We start from the raw sequence: 26511 nt of genomic DNA on the forward strand, positions 1-26511 counted from the left end.
CACAACAAATATTGTACAGACAGACATTTCCGCGAGGAAATTTCTTGCGGGTTCTACTGATTCTTCAGCGATGAAATTAAACGAACGTAAGTTGAGGAACATTCTTGCAGGTGCTTCTAATCCTTCAGCGATGGAATGAGTTGAGCAGTTCATGTAACGGGTAAAGACATTCAATGACAAATTTTGAAGCTGTGTATGCCGACTCTCATATAATTTCAACGGTCATCAACAACAACGAAAAGAATAGTAAGTTCAACACAGAGTCTGGAACCTTCACTTGAACATCATTCACTTGATTTGAGGAGTAATCTCAAGTCTGTTGAACAAAACATTTGTTTTTCGAAACCCAATTGTTTGGGGAAAGAAAGTTTTTGGCTTTCTACTACTTCATTTGGATACAGAAAAATGCAGAAATCTTTCAAAGAAAGTAATCAATTTTAAAAGAAGTAACTGTATACATAGATGTGTAGATCATGCAAAGAAGTAAATTTCAGACATAAATCTGAAAAAAAGCCTTCCTGAAACAGCTACTTTCAGATAAACATTGAATTACACGAAAGAAAAATTCTTTCGAAACAAATACTTCCATATGAACACTGAATCATACAGAAAACTCTTGTTTTCTACTCAGTTTGTATTCCAAACAGATATCATTCACAGAGTTTCTACACCATACACTGAATAAAAATAAAAATTTCACCTACATGGAACACTGCCATGCTCACTGGTAGACATCGATGTTTCGCCGTAAGACACTTGCCTTAAGACTCTTCAGTATCAATCTGGGATAACATTATAAGGAAAAACACACCTTTCATTCATAAATTACGATTTTTATGTCACAGAATAAGTTTTGTTTGCACATTGATCGCCACATTGATTTATTTCACCTTAATTTCCCTGCTGTAATGGCGTTTACTACCTAAATGCTTTGTTTCTCCTTGGTATCCATCAGCACGTGCTGAATTTGCTGATTGGCATTTGGTTCATATTTGTTTGAAATTATCAATAGGTCGTTTTGCATAACCAGCAATGAAAATCATTTTGTAGTTATCATCAACATAAAGATCTAGCTTACATTGTTTCAATCCAGATTTTTTCAATTCAAAGTCCAATTCCCCATTCTACTCTCTGCTAGCCATAGCATAAATGACGTTTCTCAGTTTGCAGACATTCGTAAAAATTTAGCTGAAAAAAACTCTCCAAGTTGAATCATGTTGATTCTTCTATAGTTTGTTTTGTCCTTAAAAAAGCTATCGGAAAGATATGTATCTGATACTATGGAAAAAACTTCTTCATAATCGAGCCCAAGCCGTTCTTTGTGGTGTTATATCTTTCCTTTTCTTTCAATGTTGATGTGTTTTCTTCTCGATGGAGAATCTGTTTGAATCCATGTGTGATTTCTCTTTTTTCCAAAGCTCAGCATCTTATTTATATCTCGCCTCTTCAATTATCGGAGAATATAGGTAACAGAGTTTTTTTCGGAGCTTTCCATACAAGAAGCGTTATCACTTTTTGCACCCACTTCAACATCATCAAATCCGTTTTCTACGAAAACTAATAAATCTTCAAAAATTAGGTGATTCAAATTATCAATTGAAATTTTGTTTTTTCTGGAAAACTGTAATTGATGAATACATCTTTGCTATACACAATTTTGTGAACAAATGAAATAATATGATCCAGAATCCTGATAGTATAAATCTTGATCCCACTTTTGACGTTTCTGTTCCTGGACATGCATACAAATATACGGAGATGACTCACATTTTTTTCCGGCGATCTATTCTTGACATAAACATTACTTACCCAACCCGAAATAATAAAGCATGTATATATTCTTTCCAATGATGGTGTAGACGGTGTGGATGGTGGGTTCTGCTACACTATTCTGGAGTTGTGGTTCGATGTTGAATTCCACATTTTCACAGAATTTTTTTTATTCTGAACCATTATCTGTTCGTAAAATTTTGATTCTTATGACTTTCTGAATGTTTTTGGAAAAATCATCTACCTATTAATGTTAAGAAATATCATACTACTTCCATGTGACCACAGATATCATTATGAATTCTTCTCAAAAAGTGTTTGCTCTTTTGCCTCTTCAATCAAATTGAAATGCTACACAAGGCATTGTGTAGATGTTCAGATGGTAGAAATTGATGAGAGCCTTTCTACGATGCCACAAAAAAGCCCCAGAATTAGGGGAAATCACGTATTTGAATTTTTCTTCAGTAAGAGATGTTCAGAGGAGCTGGAGTTGACTAAATGGAAGATGAACAGTTTGTGGAGCGAACATTGAAACTCAATAAGAAAACTTGAACAATAAAACAATATGCAATGTGATGGCTCCACTGCAGGATGATGTTATTGTTTGTAACATTCAGCAGCTGCTAAAACTATACTAATGATCACGTCCAGAGCATTTTTGGAGGATTACTTTCCACTAGTGTGGGGTAGATCTAACCTAAACTGCCATCTAGTTTTCAACTGAATTCTTCAACACAGATAATAATGAAACTCCAGGGATTCGTATCAGAGACTATACTGCTGTCATCTTGATGGAGACCATTCTATTCTGGTGAGACATATCTTGTCAGAGTGATATGTATGTGATCACTTGATGTTTTTCAGAGATATTTTTTAACCGAATGAACCAGAATCATCTGTAAGAATTTTATCTATGAGGGAATTTAAACAAATGCCTATCGCATGTCCAATGTCACTCGTATTGTTATCCAGAAAAGTAGTTGTTCTCCAGTAGGCCTTTGCTATATCCTAGCACGCAGAAGAGGTGAAAGTTTTGAATTTTTGTTTAAAATATTGTTTTTTTGGTGCAACACATAATCACACTTTTCAGTATCAATCAACTCACCTTCCTCAATATCATCTGAAGGGGATTGTACAGGAACACCAGACACGATACGCAAACCATGATGACTCCCACCAATGCCATGGTCATCACCCCTAGAACAAATGTACAAAAATCATACTGAGTTATTTGAAATCATGAACGTAAAACGGCATTTCATCAAAAATACAATTTGATTCAATTATCAAAACAACATTATGATCATAGCAATAAAATCAGTACAGAGGTACAGGTAGACCTTCGTCTAAAAGAAAGATTGTTAACTAGTAACAGCTCCATCTCATGAACAAAGCTTCAAGCGGAAAAGAAACATTTCATGTACCAATACTCTAACAGAGATCAAACAGTGTGTGAAGACTGTATCAAGGAGAGATACAAAAAATGAATATTTTGAAATGAAATCTCTCCCAGCTTCGTACACCTTAGGTTCTGATAAATGACTGCCTGAACATACCTATCCAATAGGCAAGTGATATCAGATATTATATTTTGACAAAAATTGTAACTGGTTTGAATATTACTGGAGTTTTTTCCAATACCAAACCGTTATTTCAAGATTTCAACACGTGTTTCGATCACCAAGTAATCATTTTCAAGATCAAACTAATCATATTTACAAAGCTATTCTCATTTAAACCATAGATACCTGTTCTAGGTACCTGTTCTGCGTCTTGATTATCTTGAATCAATTTCACAATATTGCCTTATCTACTGATCTTAAATTAATTTTACAATGTGTCCCTATGTAATAGCTAGGTGAATCTAATAATTGAAATATTATGAGCTATATAAAATTAATTTCACAATACTGCCCTTTCTACTAGTCTCAAATTAATTTTACAATGTGTTTTTATGTAATAGTCAGGTAAATCTAATGAATAAAATATAATTTTAACAAGCTATGAGGTATACTATTTGGTATTCTTCCGCCATCGTTATTCATAATATAATTATGTTTACTTATTTCTACACTATCATAGGCATCTAGATGCCTTTTGTTAACTTTTCTAACTAATCCTAATGAACTGAAATCTATTTAATGGTTTCGTTGCAATGATGATTATGGACAACTGCTGATTTTTCAGGTCTTCCATGTTTCAAGGATGCAAAGTGTTCTTTATATCTTATTTTATTAGATATTTTTCTGTCCAAATTATTTTGCATCGCAGTCTTTACATTTAATTTCGTGAATTACAGACTTTCCCGAATTCTCGACTTTGTCTTTTGGACTTCCTGAAAGGCTCTGTAGTGTTTGACTTGTTTTAAAAACCACCTTCGTACCTAGTTCCTTGAAAATATTTCCAAAGTCCTTCGTTTATTGGTGGTATGGAACTGAGATATATTTCATTTTAGTTTTTATCCTTTCTAAAAGTCGGGATTTGGGTCATTCTTGATCTAAACTTCTTTTTCCTTATTATGTCATCTATAATAATTCTTAACCTAATCTTCTTTTTTCTTATTGTCATCTATAATGCCCCTCAAGAAACCGTTAGTGGCTGCTATTTCCTGAATTGTACGTTTTTCTTTTGCGAACCTATCATGTGTTAGAGGGAAAGTCAAAAGACGATGTAACCCAGCACGAACATGCTGGGTTGAAAACACTCCAGTAATATTCATTAGTACACCAAAGGTTCCAAACAGTGTATTACAAGTATAAATGGTTTCATAAATAATTACAACTCACTGCACTGAGTTTATATGCAGTCGAATTCAACATTTTACTTACACACACACAAACTTATACAGTTAGTACATTTCTCACCCTTCCTCCTGTCAACAAGATTCAGTATACATATTGTTTATCATTGTCATTTTCATAAATGTCAATTGCTGTCATTATCAGTGGTACAATTGTAAATGTATATTGATATTATATGTTACAATAGTAGTAACTAGAATAGTAAATACTTTATTAGACGTGTTTTTATCTCCACGAATTGAGAAATGCAGGAACAATGAAAATACATTTTTTCAACAAACACATTAGAATTCAATAGCTATTGATGATATTTCGTTTATGTACCAAAGAATTCGACTTCAATATATTTTTATGATCGTGAAGGCTATTAGAGCTTCATAAATTAATAAATTCCACTCCCAGAACAAAGCCAATGGCTGGAATTGTAATAATTTATTATGTTTCACTATCTTGCGATTTTTTCATTTTAATTCATAGTAAACCTTCTCCCTCAATTCTAATAATTTCTAAAAGTTACCTCAATTTCAATATGTTAAAAATCTGATGAATTATGACATCTGCAATCGTGCTTCTGGATTTTACTTCATTGAAAATCAAAAATATTCTGAAAGAAACGAGTGGTTGAATATTTATGAAAAACGGTATATTCACTTGACATGAAGAGTAACAGAAAGTGACACAAAAGGCCATGCAGTTTGGTCACCTCCAGATTGCGTCAGTGACATATGAATTTTGTTTCAGATTTGAAATCCAAGGATATCGAGTATGTTTGGAAATATTGAGTTGAACATGTGATTTTGCGCTTACAAAGAAAGTAGATCTTCTTGTTAGTGTTTCTGGTGAATTTACATTTTGATCAGCATTGCACCCGTGCGGAGAAGGGGCGTGTCGCTAGACGATTACATACATCAACATGTGAATGAAATGTCCAAGCATTAGTTCTGCTTGTCATTCAGCTCAGTCACGAAAGAATATAATACTACAATACGTTGCAAAACATACAGAACAAGTATGAAATAACTGATTCATTGTCGTTTCCACTCGAATAATATGTCTATAAATGTCTATAACTCTATCGATGAATTGACACACGTTGAGTAGAATAGCGTAAGATAAGCTCCGCCAAGATAAAAATAAAGACCGTTTATTTTTATTATTATTTTCACCGTAGGGTGCGCTGGTCAGGCCCTGTCCCCCGAATCCCCGATACATTCGAGAGGGCGCGCCAGCATTATCAACCAATGACCACTCCCCACACCGTGGAGTAAGTGATCATTGGGTCCGAGAATCATGTGCCCTGAGCAAGCGCAGTGAGCCAAGATTCGACAGTAGAGAGGACATCATTCCACCAAGGACTCCAATAATCTTGTTCTGATTATCTTCCACGTTTATGTTCCATCTTGACAGAGTGATCTGGATAGAGTATGCGGAGTTCGAAGAGAAAATCTCGATATTTTATTCGTTTTTCCTCCTCTTTTCGGACGATATTCGTCTAGCCAGGAGCTGAAAACTCCACGACAAATATCGTTTTGCTCTGGTGGTCGAGAAGGACTACATCAGGCTTATTAGCTTGTATGAGCCTGGGGGTGGGGAACTAATAGTTCCAATAAATTAGGCACTTCTGGTTCCCCACAACGGATTCAATATCCCCCGGAGCGAAGGGCAACACCGGTGTTTCGTCAATACCGTAAGAGTTCCGTAGATGGTAATATAGCACTCTTAGGGCCGCGTTATGTTGATGGATATAGACCGCAGTGCTGATAGCAAGTGCATTAGGGTCTTGGACGCCTCGCGGCAGGTCCTGCACCTTGTGTCAGGTACCTCTATACCCATCACGCGACTGCGGTAGACTAAGGTGTTGAAGACACCTTATTATTATTATTATTATCATTTTAAAGTTACCTTTCCATCCTTGTTTCTCCATGCCCTCAAATTTCCGCTGGGTGAATTTAAATTAAGTATCAGCATTGCACCCGTGCGAAGAAGGGGCGTGTCGCTAGTCAATTACAAACATCAACATGTGAATGAAATGCTTAAGCCTTAGTTCTCCTTGTATTTCAGCTCAGACAAAAAAAAAATGGAAAACAATACGTTGCAAAACATACAGAACAAATATAATTTATTCAATCGACCAAGACGCGTCTTTCGAAAAAACAATTCACTAATCGAGGGGGGATTTAAAAAAAAACAATCTTGGAAGATTATTCATAAACTTTGATGAAAGAAAGAGGAAGGGAGGGAATAACAAGTGGCTCGATGTTGATCCTTTCAGATTTCCGATATAACTTAGCAAAGATTTTGATACACTGTTTCTGTTTTGTCGTTGTGACATCGAATATTTATATAATTATTATCAATGGGATTACAAGGATAATTGCTGAATCTGAAGTGTTTGAGGTTTTACAAAACGAAACTATTAATTTCATCGTTGGAATAGAGGAATGGCGTGCTGATAATGATGTATCATTTTCATACGTAGGTATCTGTTTTTCTTTTGAATCGATATTACGTGTGTCCTGTACATGTGTGTCCTACATAAACTTTCACCAGTTTCAAACTAGTCCACAAAGAACTCCAAGGTTTTCAAATTCAACTGTCATTTAAGGTTTTCAATTAGTATTCATCAATTCAGTTCGACAATCCTCATTTCGGTGAACAACCAAGATTGACGACCTTCTCCAATAAAGATACGTATATTCTGAGACTTCTGTGAGATTCATTGCGCTACCTGTTCTATCCACTCTGACAGTATATGTCAAGGTCTCCGAAAAAACTAATTTGGTTAGATATAATTTAGCTCCGTCGGTTTTATGTTAAAATGGTCCATTAAGGAGATGGGTTTCGTTTTTCCTATCTGACAGATTTCATTTCAAGATGTGAATAATTCTGTTTCTCTGCTAATGTATTCGTAGACGAGAATTTTAATTAATGAAACTCTGTGATATGCAATAAACAAATCAATTTACCTGAATGTACAGAGCTGGTTTCATAATTCTGATTCGAAAAATAATTCGAAGAAAACTTGAATATCATAGAGTTCAACGTCCATCAAGCTAATAGGTGAAGAAAAAGTTATATAATCAATGGAATGAAACAAAAATATTAGTGTTCGAACATTTCAGTAAGCTATGCAACTATGTTATTATTGAAGTGGTATTTCCAATTCATAGCGACAAGTCAAATGTTTTTTAAATCTCAAATCATCGGTTGAGTTAAGTACATTCTTTGAGGAAGGAAATGCGGTCTATGAGATCGACAGGAGACTCGATTCACGGATGTCGAAGATAAATGAGAATCACGAAGGCATTGATCAAAGAACAAGATTTGTCCTATGCCTTTCACTGCAAGACACCTAGATGGGTATCGTCTGTGGTGCTAGGCAAACCCACGATTGTATAACTGGACTTGAATCTCTCCTCATGAACACGGCAAGTATGGGATCTCAATTCAATCTCAAAGATCAACGATGCATCCAAAGGTGGTCAGTGGCAAGTTTTGATGTTGACCGTCGAATGAGATTCGGTTGTTGTATTTCACGGTGTCTTCGCAAGGGAAGATGTCATCAACTTTCCTAACTCATGCTTGTCCTTGAAGGAAAGGTGAGTCCTTGAGTGTTGAGCCTAGTACCCCTGATGAGACGAGTCGTAACAGCTCTGTCTGATATTGGATCACAAATTTTTTGGTTTTATCTACATTCTTTGACATTGATCCCTTTTTCAGTATTGTCATTATCATCATCAACTATACAGAACTGTTGGGATGTAAAGTAACTTCTCTGCAATACTGTTTCCTATTAGTTGTCGCATTTTTCAATGTGAGAAAAGTTTTAGAAAATAAACTCAAAAAAAGTAGGAATACTGTTGAAATATTAACGAAATGGTTTTTTCAAGGACAAAACACAAGCAGTACAGAAAAAATTTTGAGGCGCTCTTAGATCGGTGCCTGTGCGAAAGTAGCGATTCACATTGGATTTGGATCGCTGGAGATTAAACCCATTTGGAAAAACGTTCTCAGGAAGTTTATTTCATATAATCGCAGTTCTCCAGATGAAAGAGATCTTAAACAGTGAAGTTCGAGGTGTACTGAGTTGAATCTCAAAACGACGAGCAGCCACAGTACATCCCGTATTTCTGATATGTACCGCTCTTGGTGATATCAAATGTGCCAAGTCACTTGAACACTCCCCGTGAAAGTATCTATAGAAGAGAAACAAATCTCCAACCTTCCTTCGATGTTCCAGACTATCAAGGTTGCAAGGTTCGGAGACATTTATCTTCTTGAAGAAAACCGATGCCTGGGTTTTCGTGGCGTTGAATTGAACCTGGATATTTTCACCTCAATTGGAAATCACTTCTAGATCCCCATTAAGATATGCAACCTGCTGCTGCCGGTGAAGATGTGCCTCCGTAGGTGATGTCCTGAAATCCGAATGGAATGACTAGACAAGTGTGATGTCGTCAGCAAAGCAATCTATTGAATTTTTGTTTTTTTTCAGTAAATCGTTGATACACAATAAAAAGAGGATCGAAGACAATATGGACCCCTGGGGGATACCAGCGTTGATGGTGAAAGTATTCGAGAGATATCCATCGTCTGGAAACGAGAGGAAATATTCTTTCAGAAAGCTTAACAGTCATACACAAAAAAGATCCGACAAGCCATAGCATCGAAGTTTGGCCAGCAAACCCTCATGCCACACATGGTCAAAAGCCTTAGAAATATCAAGCGCAACAGCTCTTGATTTCCATTTTTCTCGATTGCGTTATTCCAAATATGGGTGACATACGATAGAAGGTCGCCTATTGATCTATGTTTCTGAAAGCCATATTGATTATCGCTCAAGATGCTGAAGCCTTCCAAATATTTGAGGATATGGTGGTTTACGACTTTTTTCATGATTTTTGATGTCACTGATAGCAAAGAGACTGGTCTATAGTTATTTGGGAGATTGTTCTTGCCTTTTTTGGAAATAGACTGATCGCAAGCAGTCTTCCAACAAGAAGGTAAAACCCTTTTCCTGTGAGCCAGGTTGAAAATGCTGCAAAATACTGCTGCGAGTTCATTTGCGCACTTTTAAAGTACGATGACGGGCACTTCGTCAGGGCCAGACACCTTGTTGATATTGAGCTGTTTCAAAATTCGCCTGAGGTGACGCTGTCGAAAAGTAATTTCCGGCATTGTGGATTCTAGTGTGGGAATAGTGGGTGGGGCCTGGATAATGAATTTTGTCAAATTGTAGCTAGCCAAATAATTGCAATACTTTTTGTTTTCCCTATTTCTACTTTTTTTTTAAATAAGCTTCAGGTATATTGTTGAAAATTACCTAAAAATACAGCAATTTATTGAAATTATTACCTTTTCAATATTTCGCACTGTCCAGAGAATCATTTTTCCGACAACAAAAAAACAAAATGGAACACTAAAAATGGGAGTGTTACCTCAACCGCTGGTGATGCAAAAAAACACAACGCAACCACCTTGTAAAACTGATATACATTATTCAATGAATAAAAAAACCTTCGACAGTGAGATGCTTATACGGTGTAATTTCTGCAATTATCAGATGACAAACAAAAACTGATATGCCTGCTGGCGAGTGAATTGTTTCCAGTGATGGCGGTCAGTTTTCAAGGAAATTGAAACGATGTTATGTGGTCAAGGCAGTTGAGTGAACTGTTCGATTTCTGCGAAAACTAGATGTAATTGGCTATCAGATATTCAGCGCCAGTGATTGATGCTACTTCCTGTTTTTTCTTGCATTTTGAGCCAAATAATCCAAGGAGTTTCTTGAGTGCCTGTATTTTGTAATTTTTGTGGTGTTGTATCGATCCATTTCTATGTGTCAACGCTGTGTGTCCTTTTAGTCATTTACTGAGGTTTCTCTTCAATAGATACATCATTAGTGCAAATAATTCAACAGCTTCTATATGCGATCTTCGAAGGCCATCTTTATCGATGGATAACTGATTTTTTCATACCTTTTAAAACCTGAACGCCTTCATATTCAATAAAAAATCTATAAAGTGATCTCGACAGACTTCAAATCGAATATAAGTCATCGAAACATTCTTGAATCGGTGGCAAAGTTTTCAGAAATTATTTCAGGAAGGAACCACTGAATGAGAAACCGCATTTTTGCTTTCTCTGCAGATAAAACCAGAAACCGAAACCTAACAATGATGCTTTTTCGACCGGATACATGTCTCATCAGTATAACTAGGTTGAATCATGCATGCTTTGACTGACTCAACTATCCTTGAAAGACAGTACCACGTACTGTAACAAATATTCACTAGAGCCAATTTATCATCTAACACTTACCTGTGGGTATAGGCGTCTCAGATAAAATTGGTCTTCCGTGCATACATTGAAGAAACGTCAGTTTTCCAAAAAAACGATGAAATGAGGATGTTTCCATGATGCATTTCTTTAAGAGGCGATAAGTTCCTACAATGCAAAACCAGCTCAAAGACAATTATGGGATTTCAGATATACTCGAGGATTATTTCCACAACGTTTCGGAAAAGTCCCATTTGCCATCTTCTGGTGATGACTGGAGTTTAGAACTGGACTAATTCACTAGAACTCTTCCTTGATTCAAAGGGTTGCTCTCATCACCTGTGTTGGCCCGATTACCTGTGTTAGCCCGATTACCTGTGCTATCCCGCCTGCCTTTGTCATTATACTTGAATTATCATATGCTAAGTTTCACTTTTGGGGTTGTGCGGACTGTTTGATTCTTTGGAATGATAAGATGGATCTCTATTCTGTTGGTTATCTTTGCGCGTTATAACTCTTGTCCATACCACACGGTCGTATTTCAATTTAGATATCATCTCTGATTGTTCGAGTACAAGTTTTCATTGCTTGCTAGTGTTTTTGTGTTCTCGAAATTGATGTGTTCTGTCGTCTATATGTGTTGAAAAAGAGAAGACGTGGTGACTTTTCTTTTCGCTAATAATTTGTGTTCATCCTGACGTATGTTGATTCGCCTGTTGGTTTGGCCGATTTAAGTCTTATCACAGCCTTCACATGGTACTTCGTATACTCCTTGGGACTCCAGTGGTATCTGATCCTTTGGATTACGGAGCATATTGTACAGTCCGGTACGAATGATGTTGCTATGTTGTGTTGGCGGAGAATTATGCTGATTTCGTCTATGGTCCCTTCAATATATGGTAGTACGGTTGTTATAACCGGTGTATCTTGGTTTTTTTGCTGTTTCTGTGTGATCATGGAAGCCGGTTCTATAATTTTCTCCAATGTTTTTGCCACTACACCTAATGATTTGATCTTCACAAATATTATTTATAAAAATATCACGTGTTTTGCTATCACAGTAACTTTTTCGAAATTACTGTGGATCTTTATCAAGTAACGGCCGAGTCAATCATAAAAAAAAGGTATTTTAAGATTCTGTAGGCAATATATTTCAGATGTTAACTAAAAGTTATAGGATTTTGCCCATTTGAATCAGGTGCATGGGATTTCCCATCAGAAGGATAACAACTGATGAAATTTCTGAATATTATCGGTTTGGACCAGATTTTAAATCTTTGGAAGAAAAATGAATGAATTATATTGGTTAAATTATTGAAAATACTAAAATTAACCAAACTAAACAGAAATAATGTTGACAAGTTTAAAAAATTCGAAAAAATATAATGAAAGTTAAAAATGTCGGAATGCCAATTAGTAAAAAAGAAATAATTGTGACAAGAAATGAACATAAATAAATGAATGGGCCGAGCAATTAGTAGAATTTCAATTAAATTTTTATCTCTTTCATTTTTATTGGTTCACATGAAATTAACATTCAACACAATGTTTATTCCATTCATCAATAAATTTTTACTCCAGGTCTTCATAAATGTGAGATTTCCATTTTATTTTTCAATTTCTCAATTTTTTCTCATTTTGCCACCATTTTTGTTGAATACCACTTAATTTGGCATTTTCAATAATATTTACATTTCATTCATTTCAACTTCATTTTTTCTTCCATAGATTTCAAATCTATCAACACTTTTGTTTCGGGTGGTGGTGTGAATTCATTTTTTGTGCAACAAAAATCGTACCTCCATGTAAATGTAATTTTTCAATGAAGCATGATGATTTGAAAGAAGAATCATAAATTCTGAAGAGAGAGTTATTGAATATTACTGAAGTTTTTCCCAACACCAAACCGTTATTTCAACACCTGGACACGTGTCCAGGTGTTGAAATAACTATTTGATCTTCCTCTTGAAGATGATCACTTGGTGATCGAAACACGTGTCGAGGTGTTAAAATCACGGTTTGGTTTTGAGAAAAAACGTCAGTAATATACATTACTACATCAAAGGTTCTAAACAGTGAATCACAGGAGAGTTATTGATTGATGATGGTGTAGTTCCAGTAAGTTACTATATATGTTGCCGAGATTTTCAATGTCAGTTTCGTTATTAATACAATTGGAAGACGTTTTGATTTCGACCATTTCAAGGAGATGTCGTATGGAAATATTTTTTTCTGTACGTAAAACTTTGATATTGTTTTAATTTTGTTTAAGTATGTCCTGTTTCTATAGTGTTGTGCTGTTGCACATGCTTTCTTTTATGTGACATTATTCGTGATTTTGTTCAGAAATAATATGAGTTACAGTTGATACAAAAACGTTATGAACTACTTTTGACTTTTTGTAATGTATTATATTCTGATCACCAACATAACGCCAGGCCTCATCTACTTGTCAAATGAAACATCCAGTGATTACTTAATATTTTGAAACGATTAATAGCATTTCGATATGGCCAACCAAGCCAGCACGACTGCTATCGACTTCATATACTGATAATAAAATACTTTGTTACATTAATCATTTGATGTGAATCGATTTATTGTGACTTATAGCGTTAATGATCATATTTGTTCGGACTAGTGAACAATTTCCAGTTGATTAGGTTGATAACCCATACAGAAAATGTTATCGAATATCCCCGAGAAGAGACATCAAACAAAAGATCAATAAATGAATGTGTTCATCAGTAGAAAATAATTATAACCCATACAGAAAATGTTATCGAATATCCCTGAGAAGAGACATCAAAAAAAAGATCAATAAATGAATGTGTTTATCAGCAGAAAATAATTATAGTGAGGAGAAGTTCGGAATGAATCAACAATGTGACTCATTTTCGAAGTAACAGAACCGCCAAAGAAATATTTTCAATTGAAATTCTGCATACAAGTGGTTTGACTTGAACGAAGTAATTTTTGACTGATTTGAGAAGCAAACAATGCAATTCATTTGTTCAAGTGAAATTTACAAAACTGATTATTTACTTTCGATGACAATATAATCACCTGTAGAAAAAGTTGACTTGTATCTTCATTATATCAAAAAGTGAATAGTGGACTGTTTACGTCAAGTTCATTATTGATTTTCATACTTTTAATGCCAATTATTCATATTTATTGGGTACCAAAAGCATCTAGAAATACAACGATGAATTAGGCCACTGCAAAATATAAAAAACTTCATCAATAAATTGATGGGTGTAGCCGTTACTAAGCGGTACGCGATCGTCTTGAAAAATGAGAAATGAAACTTTCTATGTCCTTCCTTACAGGACGAAACTGCAGTAACGTTCGTTACAAATGAAAGTGATAAAAAACTCTATCAATCGTCTGATTGAAAATATCAATTGACAGTTCCCGAATCTGTGCTCAGGTGCTATCTTTATGCGGGAGATCTTCCAAGGTTATAGAACCTTGCCAGATTCCCACATTTTTTTGAATGAAGGGAAGAAGTAGGAAACCAGAAACTTTCTGTTCGAAATATCAATAACCTTCAAAATAATTCATTCAACCAAGGTAGAATATCTTTTGAAGTAACATGTATATCGATGCGGATTAATGCCCTGTTGCAATATTCTGCAACTTTAGTGGATCCTTCGATTGATGAAAATATTGGAGAGTTATGGCATAAGTGGTATACCATTGAATTAGATTTCATCCTTTTTAACAAAGAGAAAACAGTTTTAACATAATAGGCAAGTTAAAACCATGCGCTCGGATAGTAGGGAAATCGAAATGGGTGTTCCATTGGGATTGATCTTGGGTCCAATTCTATTGATTTTATATGTGAATCATCTTGATGCGATAATTGGTACTGCTGAATATACTGCGTATACAGACGACTTTTCATTGTTTCTGTCCTTCACGGATAATGAATACCTACGAACGGAATGTATTGGAACAATTCATGCAGTTTCTTTTTTTTTTTTCAATAGTAGGAACCTATTTTTCAACATTCAAAAAAGTCAGATACAGAGATTTCACTGTCGCCAAAGAAATATTGATGATTTTGAAGTCAAAATTGGTGAAATTACAATGCAGAATACACATGCAGAGGTTAGGTTTTTGGGAGTCTCTCTGGATGAACATCTCTCTTGGAAATTCCATTGTCAACAATTATCTTCCAAACTGAATCCGTCAAAATATCTCTTTATTAATTCACGATCTGTGCTAGAAGTGAAACATATGGTGAATATTTATTATGCCCAAGTCAAATAGAGACTCAGATATGGCATTTGCCTATGGGGCAATGCATCAGGTGCGAAAGATATTTCCATTGCACAAAAACGAATTTTGAGATTTATCGCGAGAGTTTCTAACATAGAATCGTGTAGAGCTATTTCCAAAACATTTCGTGTTTTGGCGCTTCCATGTCTCTTCATTTTCGAAACGTGTGTCCATATTTTCAAAAATAAGAACACTTTCTTTCGCAATTCGGATATTCATGGTTATGGAACAAAAAAATGCAAAATTTCCATGTTTTTTTTTGCAAAAAAAAAAAAGAAATTCATCTGCTTCCGATCATTTTGATCAATTAAAAATTCATAATATGTGATTATAGTCTATTTCAAAAGAGTGTAGAGTAATAAATCATGAAGTGTCATAAAATTTGCCTGAATTTCGTTGTCGTCCATGGGCGTAGGCAAATCTTAGGATTATTAAACTTAATAATTAAAGTAAATTAAAAATTACAGACATAGATAATAATAAAAGGCCATTTTTGGGAAGTAATTTGGTCTAAAACTAAGTACCTACATGTATTTAGGTAAGTAAAATTTCTTAAAAAAAGATTAAGATTAATTTTAGTGGTTCTTGTAAACTTATTTAATATGCAATTTGGGTTCATATACTTGAGCATGATTTCTCAAAAAAGGGTTAACACTTAGTTCCGAGGTGCCATGTCATTATAATAATCCCTTTTTGACCCTGCCCACCAATCATGCAATACCTATTAAACCCAGGTAATTAAGAAAAAGGGTTTGAATATATTGTAATGGTGTCTTAAACATTCGAGTTACTACACCAATTAAACGTACAGTGATATTGTGATATAGAAATAGTGAAGAAGTTATAAAATGGGGACATTTACTCCAAAGAAAAGAAGTGTAAAAAATTCTCCGCTATCTGTTTGCGAAAAAGTTATAATTTTAAATGTATATGATTGCATAAAACACGATCACCCTAGTTTGTCTGTGCAAGAAAGTGTTGAGCGATGTGCCCGAATGAATGGAATTGGACAGTCCACGATTTTTAAATTATTGCGAGAAAGAAAGATATGTAGCAGAAAAGTATAAAGTAACTGTGCTGCACCTACCGCCATATCATTGCGAATTAAATCCTATAGAACTTATATGGGCACAAGTTAAAGGATATGTTGCAAGGCACAATACCACATTTAAAATGAAAGATGTCAAGGTATTGTTTGATCAAGCCATTATGGAAATCACATCAGAAAACTGGCAAAAAGCAATCCAGCATGTTTTAAAAGAGGAAGATAAAATGTGGGAACTGGACAACTTGGTCGATCAGGTGGTTGACCCTATAATTATAACACCAGGGGATGATGACAGTTCTTCGGATGAAGACTATACTGATGTAGAATAATTTAATTGAATTGTAAATATACTGTAGCGGGATAAGCAATCTGGACAGAGACCAGTGTATCAGTGACAGTGACACTTTTGCTTAGGTTAGGGTTTAGAATCAAGGGTAGTCTGAATAATTATTTTCTCGGAAGGTTCTCGAAAATTGTACCTAGTAATCTCTAGAACATTCAATTAGGGTATAAATAGAGTGTTGTTAAACGTTAAGGGAAGTTCACAGTTTTAGTATTGTTCAAGTGTCAAATTGTAATAACGTATCCAGTAAAGTTCTTGTCGTTTTTGTGAATAAATTGATTTAAAGTCCCCACAAGTGTTTCAATACGTAAAGTTCGTTCGTGTGTGTTTGTGAGTATTTCCCGATTTCGGTTCGTATATATTTTATTGTTACATTTTATATTTTTTCAATAACACTGTTCTGCTGTATTAAATTTTTATTTCCTTTAATATAATTTTTATGAATGCATATTCTTTTGGCAATTATCCCACTAGCGCGCCTCTGGCTCAGTATTTATCCGTCGATAACAATGGACAAATCCCTTAAAACAGGGTGATACCTACCTGCTCTTTATGAAACGACATAATTTTGCAATGCGGACTAGGGAAGTGACAGAATTTATTGACGGATCACCCTGTAGCGCTTTTGAATACTTAATGAGATTTTATTACTCTACACTCTTTTGAAATAGACTATAGCTAGGTGTAATGTAAATTTCAGTGTTAGTGTATTTTAGCCTTTTTATTTTTCTTTTTTAATGTAAATCTTTATTTTATTTCAATGTACTAATTAACCTGCCAATTGACAATTCCAATACATGTAAGCCATGTCGAAAAATGGAAATAATTATTGATTGATTGATTTCTCTTCCAACGAGCGATGTTATTGGTGAGTTCACCAAAGTTAATGTCCTATGACGTTTACGATATTACCGTTTCTTGAAGTGAAGAAGACCTGGTGGAAGGTAACGTAAATAGATAAAATGAATTGAGTGTTTCAAGTGTTATTGAAATGGAAAGTTCAATTAAAGAAATAAGTGTACTATGTATTGCATTCTGAAACGTTCACGATTTTCTATTAAGAGTATTAGTGAACTTCCAATATGTAGGATTGAAACTAGAAAATTTGCACTTTCGTTAATGGTACATTCAAATGTTAGACTTCAACAATTTTTAGCTCGCCCGAGTTTAGATTTCTAATGGCTGTCGTTCGTGAGAAGACTAGAGCTACTACAGTACAACATCTACCACTGTTCAAGATGGGATCATTATTTCCACGGTCACCACCATGGTCTGCCCCCAGAGCATGTCTCCTTCTGCGGTCACTTCTGAAGGATAGCATGATTACTTGATGACCTTGATAACAGAGAAGAAGATCTGCATGCCTATGCAGGAGACCTTGTACCTTGTCATAGCTGCAGGGAGTACGTCATACAGGTTAGCTAGTAATATCTCCCGAAGAACTCTGGACGATATTCTTAGTTGCCATTTGACAGGAAAAACGTGTGTAAGTCCCAGCTGGACTGTGATACTCTCCACCACCAGAAACAGGAATTTGAATAATTTGAGGAGCAGGTCTCCTATTGCGGTCACTCCTAACGGATAGTCTGACTGCTTGATGCCCTTGATAGCAGAAATGATGATCTGCATGCCTATGCAGATGACCTTGTCATCGCTGCAGGGAATACGTCGTACAGGTTAGCTTGTAATATCTCCCAGAGAAATCTGGACGACATTCATAGTTGCCATTTGACAGGAAGAAAGCCTGTAATTCCCAGCTGGACTGTGATACTCTCCACCACCAGAAACAGAAATCTGAATAATTTGACTCCACTCCATTATTAGCTTGCCAAAGTTTAGATTTCCAATGGTTGTCATTCGTATGAAGACTACAGCTACTATAGTACAACATCTACGACTGTTCCAGATGGGATCATTAATTCCACGATCACCAGCAGGGGCTGCCCCCAGAGCAAGCCTCCTGTTGCGGTCACTCCTAACGGATAGTCTGATTGCTTGATGCCCTTGTTAGCAGAGAAGATCTGCATATATATGCAGATGACCTTGTCATCGCTGCAGGGAATACTTCGTACAGGTTAGCTTGTAATATCTCCCAAAGAACTCTGGACGATATTCATAGTTGGTAGAGAAATCTGAATAATTTGACTCCACTTTTCATGAAGGGTGAAGTTGATTCTTTTGTATAGGAAGCCATACTACTGAGGATATGTCGAAGAATTCAAGGAGAATTCCAGAGCCTAAGCACTAAACGAATTCATTGTGTATATACTTCATTGATTTGTGTGTGAAAAGATTGACAGGAAGCAACCTCACACATAAATCGAAAGAATTGTTTTGTTCGATCGATGACCTATTTATTCTGTAGAAACTTATATTGAATATAAAATAAAGGAAATAACTTTTGTCCTATTCTACTTAGTTTATTATTTGTTATGACCTGTTACGGTTTATTAACCATTTACAGGTAAATAGTAACTAGTCTAGTTACTTTGAAATGGTCTAATAAAGCGAAACCGGTCGTGAAAAATGATAAACTCAGTAGAAATTAGACAAAAGTTATTTTCTTTATTCTATATTCAATGAAATTGTATTTGATAATGCTGAGAATGCCAATAAAGTCATTGAAGATAGGGAAAACACTAAGAGGAAGAGCGATTTCAATCAGTGCTGATTTGAACCGACTTCAAGACTTGGATGGAATTGAAAGAATTGTAAACCAGAAAAAGAGCAGATAATAATGTTATTCTCAGATGTACCAATGGCCTGTCATGTTTTACTAGGAGGTTCGTGAAAAAACTAAATAAAGACCACGTGAGCTTTCCTTTTGATGGATTGCGCATGGAATTATTCAACTTTCATGAAACAGTGCCGTATTTCAAATGTTTGAGTGCAATGTTTCAATTGATTTTAAGCGTTTTATTTCTACCAGTTTGTTAGATACGAATAATAATATTGGGCATAACTATATCAAATTATCTTCTAATAGAGATGTAATTCAGATATCGAATAATGTCAATATAGTTCTGATCACGAATTACTGTAGATTATAATACGATTATACCAAATCCTGAGTAATATACTGATGATCTTGGTCGTAATGTTAACTATCTAGACAACTCTCCTACTCATGTGCTATTGAACTATTCATTCATCTCAACTTGCATCGTGTTAACTATATACCAAACCTCGAAAATATATTTTTGGATTCAATGTTTTCATCAAACCATGAAATTAACAACAAAAATCGAGACAATTTTTTTTTCAAAATATTAAACATTACAATGGAGCTGTTCTTGAACTGAAAAGTAGAAAAAAATGTTGAATTGCGAGTGATAAATGATTCCTCTACTCTGTCCCAATTCATCAATAATGATGTGAATCTGTCATCAACTAAGTTTCACAAGGTATTACGATGGACTATAAATCAATTTGTTATTTGGAAAAGTGTCAGTCTTCAACGTCTCCAGCATAGTTCAATGCCACATTGAAACATGATTTGATCATTGAAGAGAAAAAAAAAAAGAAGAAAATTACGAAGGAAGTCACATTGATGAATTCGAGCAGTCTGAACATATCAGGGCTCGTTATGAATCCTCAAGCGAAGAATGGCATACAAATGGCATTTCCAATAATCCACAATATTTGTGGAGATTTTTATCGACCTTTTTTGGGTAATTGTTACCTTCCACAATCTAAAAAAATATAAAAATTATAATGGAGAACTTTATACAAGTGTAGAAGGGCAAACTTTTTAGTTTACCCCGATAAGTTACTGCGTAAAAATCAAAGTATTTTTCACAAAGAAAAATCTTCAGTAACTTGTCGTATTTAACAATTTTGCCTATCAAAAAAATTATTAACAAAAAGTTTGATCTTCTGCACTTGTATAAAGTTCTCCATTATAATTTTTATATTTTTTCAGATTGTGGAAGGTAACAATTACCCAAAAAAGGTCGATAAAAAACTGATTTTTTCCTCCACAAAAAATGACTTTCGTTGAATATTTGTGGAGAGTTTTACACAAAAGGAATACAATTTCTACAAGAGGATTCATTAACATATCCCACAAGTTTGTGTGATTTTAACAGAAGTAATTTTTTCGGAGAAAATTTGAGGTTTTTGTCGACATTTTTGGGAATTTTCACCTTCCACAATCTGAAATGAATGGAAATCGTAATCCCAAAAAATGATACACCGAAAACTGTTATTTCATCCACGAAAAATGAATTTTGTTCAAATCAAACAATCTTCCGTTTTGTTGAATATATTATAATTTCTCTAGTTGAAATTCTGTTGGAAGAATCAATTTATTTTCTGATTACTTTTCTATACTTAACAGTGAAGTTGATTGAATTTCACCTTCTAACTTCAATTGAACTATTTGCACTCACAAAATTATGGTAAAAGGAAGAATAGATTCAGCACATTCACTTACATTAAAATTGTCAGGCGTTTCAGATGATATTCCTTTACATTTAAATTACATTAAGATTTGCATCTACACTTCATTATCTTCTTCGGTATCTCTTTGCTGGGGATGATACCCGATCTTTGGAAATAACATTCTTATGTAGTTATCCTGTTATCCGCTTTATTAGTGACCGGGAGAATAAAAGTTTTAGAAATTATATTTGACTGCAAAATGACCTTCGAATATCACATAACAGAAATTTCATCAAGAGCTCGATTACATGGCCGACTTGTTTTAATGTTAGATATTGACACAAAAACGGGTATCCGAAATGAATTTTCATAGTTCATGCTATTCGAATGGGATTCAACAGAGAAGATAAAAAGTCAGAAATATTGAATACTAGCTCCACGGCTCCGCACGTGTGCATTGCTGATACTAAATATAAATTCACCCACCGGAAGTTCAAGGACATGTAGAAAAGGTAACGTTGAATACCAAAATATGATACTATCAGCGAAAAGATGTTCATATGATGACTTTATTTTAAATTCAGAAAATAAAGTTAGAGAGAGTTGGAGAGTTATCAATTTTGAAAAGAATGGAGATGGTAATAAACATCGTGAAAGTTACTTCAATACATATTTTGTTAACGTAGGTGTGAGAATATCTGAGGATCTGTCACCCTCAAATTCCCGTTATATTCTTCTATCAATAACGGACAAACCAAATACACCAAAAACTTTTTTCATGGAACCAATTTTGAACAGTGAAGTTGCTGGGGCAATATCTGATCTGAAACACTCAAACTCGTTTGATGCATATGAACTTAATAGTAGAATTGTCAAAGAAACGGCCTCGTATTTTAATTGAACCGCTTGGAATACTCTTTAACGCGTGTATCGAAAAAAGTATATTTCCAAGTGGATTCAAGGTGACCCGAGTTGTCCTAATCTTTAAGAAAGGCAGTGAGGATGAAATTGAAAATTACCGGCCAATATCGATCGTCCCAATTTTCGGCAAATTTGAAATCCTAAAAAATGGGCTTTATGAGTATTTTTATAAGTACAAGCTATTCAACACTAATCAATTCGGATTTAGGAAATCCGAATTGATTAGCCGAACCGCTTGGTAGCCAAGCGGTTCGGCGTGAGTGCTTTGTTCACTCACTCGAATTGACTGCCGTGTTGGTCCGTGGTTCAAGCCCTAGTCTGAACGATCGATCTTCACTTGCTATCGTCCAACCCGTCTTAGGAATCGCACGTTAAAAGGTAAGACCTCGTTAATCCTTAGCTCGGACAAGTTTCGAGTTCTGAGGGTTGTCGTTCGTAGGGGTGCGACAGCTGGTAAACGGAAAAACAGAAACAGAAATAAGTGCGGTAAAGAAAGTAATCGAAAACATAATAACTTGCTTTGAAAAAGGAGAAGACACTATTGCTGCTTTATGTGATCTAACAAAAGCATTCGATTACGTATTCTACTGAAAAGATTAGATGACTATGGCATAAGAGGAACCCCCCTGTCTCTTTTTTCTTCATATTCAACAAATAGATACCAATATGTATCAATTGACTTGAACAATGTATCCGACTTAAAAATCTGTTACATGTGGAGTTCCCCAAGGCTCGGTTTTGGGGCCTTCTTCATTCATAATCTATATAAATGATCTCTTCTTCTTCATGTCACCCCATAATTGTTTTGCCGATGATACTACTCTTAAGGCATCCGGAAAAATTAAGGGTAATTTGGTGCGCGATATAAATCAAATTCAAAAGAATGCTATTTTCAAAAAAAATAATCTAATATTAAACTAAAATAAAACTCAACATATCATTTTTACATCAAACACTTCTTGGGTTGATGGACACAGTGTTAAACTTTTAGGCATACATTTAGATGATAATTTGAACTGGTTAGAGCACATTGAACGACTTAACATTAAACTGTCGAAATACACATTTCTTCTTCGGAAATTGGAAGATATAATCTCTCAACAGGCGTTATTATCAGCTTACTACGCTTTTTTCCATTCTCACATATCATATGGAACAATTCTCTGGGGAAATAGTACTAACGTCTCATTTTCTTTCGATGAAAATAATGACAGTACCCTCTATTTATCTATATCAATTTTTGATAGATATTCATAAAAATCAGTCAACATCAAACAGAAATTGTGATTTCCACGATCATGAGACTAGAGGATGTGATTTGTTGAGGGCCAGTAGATTCAGACGGAAAAAGTCAAGTAGAAACTCTATCGATGTCAACTTATACAATATTCTACCTCCCCATGTCAAAAGTATCTTGTTCGAAAAGTGTCTGAAATATCTATTGATTTCGAATTGTGTTTATTCTACTGACGAATATATAGCTGTCCTATCCAGAGAAATACAAATAAACGGCGAAACAGTATAATATTCATTCTTGGGTAATAATGTATGTGTGTATATGTGACTTATCTTATTTGTATCTAAAAAATCAAAAGATCAATAAATAACTATTGATAATTATTAAAACAACATAAATCTAACCTACATACAAAATTTCAGGATCCGAAAATATAGCGGTACGGAGAAACAGTAATAAAAAGTTACCTTTATTTTTTGAACGAGCCTTAAAGCCCCACGGTTAGCGCCCCAATTAAATTATTTAAAAACCTTTTTTACTGCACCATTACAACATAAAATGAACCTTTTTACAAAATTTCAGCCTTCGAAAATATAGCGGTTCGGAGAAAGAGTCATGAAAAGGTAAATTCATTTTATGAACTCGCCTTTTCCCCCGCAGCTGGCGCCCCTGTTGGAATATTTGAAAATTTTTTCTTATTGCACATCTACAACATAAAACGAACCTACATAAAAAAATTCATTTCTCTAAAATATAGCAGTACGAAAAAATAGTGATGAAAAAGTAAATTTCATATGTAAACGCTCCCCTTTAATCCCCAGGGAGAACCACAGTTGGAATATTCACAAATCCTTCATTTTCACACATCTACAACATAATACGATCCTACATACAAAATTTCAGCCTTCGAAAACATATAAACAAATGTAATTTTCACATGTAAACGCGTTCTTTTCATCCCCACGGGGAGCGCCCTAGTAAGAATATTCTAAAATTCAAATATTAGTCAAATTATATTATACCAAAATTTAGCTTCCTAGGACTTACCAGTATGGAAAAACAGAGATGAATGAGTGTTAAGTGAATTACTTTCACATTCATAAGTATAGATTTTCAAAACAACTGCTTGGAATAGAATGTGAATTGATTTGCTATCCCTTTGAAAATTACTAAATATCAACATTGATAATAATAATAATGATAGTATCGATTTCATTGATGTAGGCCTACATATATTCAATGCAAACAAAATAGTACCAAGGTACAGAAAACAACTGAGTGAAGCATGAAGAGCGAAATAGTAGGAGAAGCGCTCTTCCACTTAACCTTGGAAAAATGATTTAATATATATGCATTCGTATATGTAAATTATATGCAGTGATACATTTTCTCGCATATAAATGCATGTAATACTAATTGTAAAACAGTTTACCAGAAATATTCATAGTAATTATTGATTTCACACTGATGATGACCAAAGAAGAGGAAGAAAAAAAAACATCAATATAATGAACTGAAAATTCATATGCTTGCGTTACTCTTATATGGGGAAAAACGTCTCGGGACGCCCAACAGAAGTGATAACTCAAACTAATCTTGGTTGGACTATTTATTATTGAAATTGTTCAACTTAAAAAAAGTTCAAGTTATTAGTATGATTCGATAAGGTTGTCCATTAATGAAACAATAAGCAAAATAGAGAAGCAGTTTCGCGAGCTTGGTCATGTGGGACAGATAAAAAAAGCAGCTGCCAATGCGATGAGGGATGAACTCAAATTAAATGTGATGCTTGGATTTGAGGAAAACCCACATACAACAAGTAGACAGGCATCCACTACATTCACTGGTAGCCATACATCGATAGTAAACATTAATAGAAAATAAAATGCATCCCTATAAAATGATACCTACTCAAGAGCTCATGAAAGACGATTTCGATAAAAGAACTTATTTTTGTTAGAGAATGATGGTGATGTTGGAAAACAATATTGTTATGTTTTCTGATGAGTGTACTTTGTCTCTTAACGGTCATGCTAATCGGCAAAATTTCCTCTACTGGTCAACGGAAAATCCTCACTGAATAAGAGAATAACACACGCAATACCCTCAAAAGGTAAATTCTGGGCAGGGATTGTAGAAAACCATATTATTGGTCCATTTTTCATTGAGGATAACTTGAATGGCGATAGTTATTTGGCACTACTTCAAAATGGTTTCATTCCAAGTTGAGCAAATTTATATCCTCATCCAGGAAATCTTCAAGTACAGTGAATGCGATATGGTTTCAGCAAGATGGAGCACCATCACATTACCAAGTTTATATCCGGCAATACCTCGATACAACATTTCCCAATCGGTGGATAGGGAGGTGAGGTTAGATTGAATGACCAGCGTGCTCACCTGATATTTCTTCATTATATTTCTCTTCATGGGGAACTGTCAAGAGCAATGTGTACAAAACTAAACCTTCCGATTTGAATGACTCAAAAGAACAAATAACGCCTGCGATTAGGTCGGTCACGCCTGATATGTTTTATTTGTGAATAAGATGTTGTCAAGACGTGCACGGTGAACATTTCGAACGTCTACTTTATCAACATCCATTGTTCTTTTTGGTAATCTACATTTTATTACGTTTTGCATCAGGTACGTTTTAATTTTTGAGTGTATTTTATCGAATTTCGGTAACCACATGATTTAAATTCATTTTATCTTAATTGTTGCAATAATGAGCTGGGATGATTCTGCAACCGTGTTAGGAATCACACTTTAAAAGGTAAGACCTCGTTAGTCCTTAGCTCGCACAAGTTTCTCAACTTCTGAGAATTGTCGTTCGTATGGGGGTGACAGCTGATAACGGAAAAAATGATTTTGAACAGATTTTAAACTGATTTTAAACATATTTAAACTTGAAAGCGGTAACAGTTTTCAATAGAGGATGAAGAGACCTTTCAAACGATATATCACAAACCTATACTTCCTATTTAAAAACTTAGGGGTTGTACCTGTTATTCGAAGAGGGTTGAAGGTGAGGGTGTCACGTTTTTGTTGAAAACTACCAATTGTTTGGGGATTTTTTTGAATATGTACAGTAACCGAAATAATGAATTTATCCTATGTGGCTTTTACACACTTCATGATACTGTTAACAGTACATGTCGTACGCACGCTGAGCACTGATCATCTGTCCGACGAGAGAAAAGGAGCCTGCCTTCCGCTGAAGTATGCGTGAGAGAAATGGAAGCCAGACAATCTCACGCAATTACGCGTTAGATAACGAAGAGGTTTACCCTCCCATAGAAAGTTATCACTTCAAAAAAAGACCAAGAGATATCAAGTAACCCTAAACATTTGGAATGGAAACCACAATAAACCTTCGCAATAAAGAGATGGATCGACACAGTTACTTTTCACCTACCAGTTAGTTAAGAATGGTTACCCA

The 26511-nt window shown here is 34.9% G+C and overlaps 1 protein-coding gene across 1 annotated transcript in view; it reads right to left on the reverse strand.

The window, feature by feature from the left end:
- The window catches only part of LOC111508908 (scavenger receptor class B member 1), a 65417-nt gene that overhangs the window by 13007 nt on the left and 25899 nt on the right, over positions 1–26511 (reverse strand). Inside the window, exon 2 of the mRNA XM_023164547.2 lies at positions 2876–2967. Within this exon, the coding sequence (XP_023020315.1) occupies positions 2876–2967 (92 nt within the window). The remainder of the gene's footprint in view (positions 1–2875; positions 2968–26511) is intronic.

This window comes from Leptinotarsa decemlineata, unplaced genomic scaffold (assembly GCF_025532065.1).
Source record: "Leptinotarsa decemlineata unplaced genomic scaffold, Ldec_3_MD MMD2_tig00003335_RagTag_RagTag, whole genome shotgun sequence".
NCBI classification, from domain to species: domain Eukaryota; kingdom Metazoa; phylum Arthropoda; class Insecta; order Coleoptera; family Chrysomelidae; genus Leptinotarsa; species Leptinotarsa decemlineata.